The 6,010-nt window shown below is 46.7% G+C and overlaps 1 protein-coding gene across 4 annotated transcripts in view; it reads right to left on the reverse strand.

Annotated features, from left to right (window-relative positions):
• LOC147027000 (PDZ and LIM domain protein 3-like) overlaps nt 1–5,979 on the reverse strand; it is a 104,154-nt gene extending 98,175 nt beyond the window's left edge. For 3 of the 4 annotated variants that reach the window (XM_085883006.1, XM_085883003.1, XM_085883005.1), the window contains exon 1: nt 5,772–5,979. In XM_085883006.1, coding sequence (XP_085739132.1) covers nt 5,772–5,864 — 93 coding nt within the window. In that variant the 5' untranslated portion in view covers nt 5,865–5,979. Of the gene's footprint in view, nt 1–3,931; nt 4,006–4,336; nt 4,359–5,771 lie in introns of those variants that run through there. The other variant, XM_085883004.1, reaches the window with a different exon arrangement.
• Between the last annotated feature and the right edge of the window lie 31 nt (nt 5,980–6,010).

Consider the following 6,010-nt stretch of genomic DNA (forward strand, 5'->3'; position numbering starts at 1 on the left):
TGGAATAAAAATCATCAGAAACATTATCAACACTGGACTCCTTATTTTTCTCGATGCAGTGGACACTAAGCGTTATGTACGAATCCATTATTTCATCAGATATGGTAGATGCCAGAAAACCCGAATAGGGAGACAGAACATCATCAAAACATAAAAGAGACATCAAAGTTCACATTCTGGGTCACCACACTCAAAATAACTGTCACATAAGAAACGTACAATAAAATAATTTTTTACCAATCAAACTGTAACATTTCTAAGGTTACAATTCCCATATTCTGTTGCTTTAATTAATCTTTAATAAAACAGGGAAATGGAGAGTATGATATTGCTGGTTTCTACAGGTTCCCCAAGATGTCCACTTTCATTTCTGAACATCGATGGTTTGTCTAAGTACCTCATCATATTTTATGTGCAATTTCCCACAAACATACCACAGCATACCCACTTTGTGAGCCATGCACATATACAGTGTGCGTATACATATATAGTGTGCGGGCGCGTGTGTGTATATACATATATAGTGTGCATGTGTGTGTGCATGCGTATACAGAGATAGTGTGCATGTGTGTATATATATATATATATATATATATATGGTGTGTGTGTGTGTGTGTGTGTGTGTGTGTGTGTGTGTGTGTGTGTGTGTGTGTGTGTGTGTGTGTGTGTGTGTGTGTGTGTGTGTGTGTGTGTGTGTGTGTGTGTGTGTGTGTGTGTGTGTGTGTGTGTATACATATATATGGTGTGATGGTGTGTGTACGTGTGTGTACGTGTGTGTACGTGTAGAAATACACACACGTATACATAGACGCGCCATCTGACTTATGGTGAGCATCGCCGCAGATTACGTCTCACGGTAAAACCGCATAATCCACACAGAACAACCATCCGTCTGCCATCCAAACGATTGTTCCTGTTAATGCAAACCATTCAACTAGAAGGAACGTGATGTGATCGGCAAGTAAATCGAAACATGAGGAGTGTGACAAGCACTCCCCCGATCCCCAATGGACACAGTCCTACACCAAAGTGTCACCTCCAACACAGTGGCCTCAGCCTGGTGACTGTCAAACAGACAAAGATTATATGGTCAACATCAGTGAAACATCAACCAGGGACACCGTTCTGGATTTCGGGCTTATTTGCCCTCATGAGGATGGCATTCCGATAACTAACCAATGATGTTAATGCATCAGACGCATATCCTGACTGCTATGGTGAGCATCCCTGGTGATGCTCACCACAACAGTTAGGAGGTGCGTTGATCAGCATCTCAAGGAGATGGAGATGGGCCAGACTGAGTCCCCTGGAGTACCGGTGGAAAGTGGATGTAACGATGTGCTACTCCAGCACATGCTCCCACACCCGACATCAGGATGGCATATCGAATCAATGATGACAACATTGACCACATTCGTTGTTTATACATCAGACGCACCTCCTGACTGTTGTGGTGAGCAGCCACAGATGCATATCCTGACTGTTATACCATTCAACCAGACCCCTTCGACCTTTGAAGACCCTTTAAGACCTCTGAGATGCCAAAATACCTCTAATTTTTGTTATTATGATTATTACACTTCCAAAGCGTCCATGCTGGGAAACCCATTGTTTTTGCTCAGACTAGTAAAAAAACACCCAAGGCTGGGAAGACCAATGAATAGTTGGTCAAATGGATTGATGAGCCCCCAAGTATATATATATATATATATATATAAAACAATAACATTCAATCAAGCCTAATCTGATGTTTTGTTTGCAAATAAGAAAAATGGCAAAAGGTTTCTGGTAAGATTAAATAATGTAAAGAAAATGTACTTGTCTGACATGATGGCGTGCAGGTAGCGTACTTACCTTGGAGCCGTCAAGTCGAGGTTCAAGTACCGACCTGGCTGAAATCTGTTGGATTGGCAATTCACATGCAGGGTGTTGCGTCACAAACCGTGCCGTTTCTCAGACCGACAATAAACAGCGCGTCCCATCTATTAGCATTAGTAGCCAGTGGATGTTGATGATTCCATGGTGCCTTTTGTGAATAGGAGACGAGTTATTTTCATCACCCTGAAACAAATTACAAATTCTTGCCAAACATCAGGCTGAGCCAGGTGGTTTTAGTGGAGTAGATAGTAGAAAAATCGTGCAAATTATGATACAAGCATCAAATTTGGCATTTCTGTTCTGCAGGGCTTTCTGATCAAATCTGCCCGATTGGCAATTTGAAAAAAAATTTGAAGTCACAGCTGGCTGAAATTCTTGAAGCGCAAGTGAACAACCCAGACAGAGAAGCAAGGGGAGATGCATTCATCATTGATGGCTCAGCACTTATCAATGCCCTACCTCCGCACACTTTAAAGATATTTGATGATTATGCTAAAGAAGACATCATCCCAAAGGTAGAATCCTATGGTGCCAGGTTCGAGGGGGTGGACGTAGTGTTTGATGTGTACAAGAAGTCAAGTCTGAAGTCCGCGGCAAGGTTGAAAAGGGGGGCAAGGAATCAGTAAGACCCCAAGTTACTGGAGAAGCTTTCTTCAACATGACAGCAACAAGACTGAACCGTTTCACTTCTTTGCGGAAAAGATGTGTGAAGCACAGACGACAAGCACAGTCATTGTCACAAAAGGAGAAGATGCCATTAGCAACACAAGGAAGTCACTGGATGCTGTGTCTCCATGTTGTCATGAAGAAGCTGACACTCGAATATTTGTACACGCCAGGGATGCAACGACGGATGGTAGCAAGTCCATTATCATTAAGGCTAACGACACGGACGTACTAGTCATAGCAATATCTGTACTGCCATCCTTACAGGAACTAGGTCTTGAGAACACGTGGATTGCCTTTGGCCAAGGAGCCAAGGCGCGATGGATTCCAGTCCATGAGGTAGTTTCTGCAATAGGGCCTGAGAAAGTTAGAGGGATCCCATACTTCCATGCGTTCACTGGATGTGACGTCGTGTCTGCCTTCCGCGGTAAAGGGAAGAAAACTGCATGGCAGACTTGGAACGTCTTTGATGATGTTTCTGAAACATTCACCAATCTCAGCCAGCATCCAACATTGATTCGTGATCTTGACTTTTTTGAAGTTTTTTGTTTTTTTTTTTCAAATTTTTCAAAATTTCGATTTTCAAATGGTCAATCGGGCAGATTTGATTAGAATCCCCTGGAGAACAAATGTGCCAAATTTGATGCTTGTATCGTCATTTGCACGATTCCTCTCAACAATTGCTGTTATCTGCCCCACTATTTGTTAAAGATTTTGGCAAAAAAAAAAAAAACCCTTTGCCAGCAGACCCTGCAAGAAGGTGGGAATAGACTCGTTGAAGTAGTCCGAGAGGTCGTGGTTGTTGACGTTTCGTATGCAACCTGTGGCTACATTTTTTTTTTTCTTTTCTGGAAGCTCAGCTGTGCAACTGATGCAATACCTCTATTACCAGCAAGCTCATACTCATTTCGCCAACCTCGGAAGGATGATACGAGTCAACCCACCCGGTGTTAAGTTAACAGCTGACGGGCTTGAATTCAAGACCCTATGATTTCCAGCCAGCAACCTTCACCAATAAGCCAACACCAGGCTGAGTCATAGTTGTCGAAAAGGTACTTCGTCACATGAGGGCTAAAATAAGTAATCATTTCTCCATTTTTGGTGCATATAAAGGTACTAAGCATGCGTCGTCGGTTGTTATCTACACATGAGGGTTTCAGACGGTGGAGTGAAGCTTTCCCAGGTCTCAAAGCATCCAACTGCGTGTGTGCGTGCCACCATAAAAAGGTCGCCTTGCAGAAGAGTACAAAGTAAAATATTCCATCACAATCACACTTTATTTTCCTGAGACAATCAGAAATAAATAAAAAGCAATTAAACTTTGCTTTGGAAAGTGCAAAATCATAAATCCACAGATAAACGCTCTTTAAATCGAGTCACAATTAACCTTTGATCGAGGCTTCCCCGAGCACCAAGACTCAGGAAACATCAGCCAACTGTTCCAGCCATTTCCAAACGAGACTTCACGTCGACCCACATGGGGACATGAAAAATGAAAAGGTTAAAACAAGTGGAACTATTCAATAGTAACATTAGTAATTAAAATCTCTCCCCCCCCCTCCAAAAAAGGATTTTAAAACACCAATGACGGTTACCATCCGAACAGTTCAGCATGCTGTGACCCCAGTTTCAAATCAGACAAACTGTTTAAGTTTACGAGGATCCTTGTGATTGGACGAAAAGTACAATGACGTTTTCCAAAGTGCTCGTCAGACATGCCATTCATGCACAAGCTCCTTCATGAGTCTTACGATGTTAAAAAACGGGGGAGGAGTTTTTAGAGTTTGCTGACCTTTCATCCTTGACCTTGACCTTGCTGACCTTGACCTTGCTGACCTTCATCGGCATCTCAAGGAGATGGGGATGGGCCAGGATTGCCAGACGGAGGCCCCTCGAGTATAAAAGCGGAAAGTGGACGTGGTGACGCGATGCTCCGGCGCATGCTCCCATACCTGACCTTTAACAATTCCCCATGGTGTCCGGTGCCAGACTGATCAGAGAGGCCATCCATTTATTATGTACACACAATGGGGAGGAAGGGTGGGGGCTACAATTAAGAGAAAAACTTTAAAATGGAGATAAAGAGGAGAAATGCAGATACAAGTGAGAAAAAGATCAAGGGAAGGCATCGTTCGAGGATGGAGAGGATAGAGGAGGTGTGAGTAAGGAGAAGAACATTTATGAATATTTTGGGGATGGGGGGGAGAGTGGAGGGGGGAGAGTGGAAGGGGGAGGGGGGAGAGTGGAGAGTGGAAGGGGGGAGGGGGGAGAGTGGAAGGGGGAGGAGGGGGGAGAGTGGAAAGGGGGAGGAGGGGGAGAGTGGAAAGGGGGAGGAGGGGGGAGAGTGGAAAGGGGGAGGAGGGGGAGAGTGGAAAGGGGGAGGAGGGGGGAGAGTGGAAAGGGGGAGGAGGGGGGAGAGTGGAAAGGGGGAGGAGGGGGAGAGTGGAAAGGGGGAGGAGGGGGAGAGTGGAAAGGGGGAGGAGGGGGAGAGTGGAAAGGGGGAGGAGGGGGGAGAGTGGAAAGGGGGAGGAGGGGGGAGAGTGGAAAGGGGGAGGAGGGGGGGAGAGTGGAAAGGGGGAGGAGGGGGAGAGTGGAAAGGGGAGGAGGGGGGAGAGTGGAAAGGGGGAGGAGGGGGGAGAGTGGAAAGGGGGAGGAGGGGGGAGAGTGGAAAGGGGGAGGAGGGGGAGAGTGGAAAGGGGGAGGAGGGGGAGAGTGGAAAGGGGGAGGAGGGGGAGAGTGGAAAGGGGGAGGAGGGGGGAGAGTGGAAAGGGGGAGGAGGGGGGGAGAGTGGAAAGGGGGAGGAGGGGGAGAGTGGAAAGGGGGAGGAGGGGGGAGAGTGGAAAGGGAGAGGAGGGGGAGAGTGGAAAGGGAGAGGAGGGGGGGAGAGTGGAAAGGGAGAGGAGGGGGGGAGAGTGGAAAGGGGGAGGGGCAGAGAGTGGAAGGGGGAGGGGCGATCCCTCCAGTCCTCGTGGTACGAACTTTTTTCACACTACTGACGTTGCAGCACAAGCTTCACGCAGCAAATTACAAAGTCCACCAAACTACCTCTGTACGCTTGTCGTGTCTTAGTTACTACTACTAAACTCGGATAACTATTACTAAACTACAGCAGAACGATAGTAAGTAACCAACGTGCGGTTACTGCAGAACTCCAGGATCACCGGGAATACCTTTACACTTTCAAAAGAACTCACTCACTCACTCACTCACACTACTGCACACCCTACCCTGGTGATGACCAGCGGTTGCTCGAGGTCTCTCCCCCCGGTGAGGCGAAATCCCCATGGAGCACTGCCCTGTAGTTTGATCTGCTGCCTCATAACCGTGCACACAAGATGATCGAGCTGACCTCCCAACAGAACACCTCTCTGTCGAAACGGTTTCTTTTAACGACGACGTGGTGACGTCACGCCACGCCACGCCCCCTAGAATGACGTCATACGGCAGGACCTTCCTCCCATGTGAT

This window comes from Eptatretus burgeri, chromosome 5 (genome assembly GCF_056783735.1).
Source record: "Eptatretus burgeri isolate ZD-2024b chromosome 5, Ebu_testis_v1, whole genome shotgun sequence".
Classification (NCBI taxonomy): Eukaryota; Metazoa; Chordata; class Myxini; order Myxiniformes; family Myxinidae; genus Eptatretus; species Eptatretus burgeri.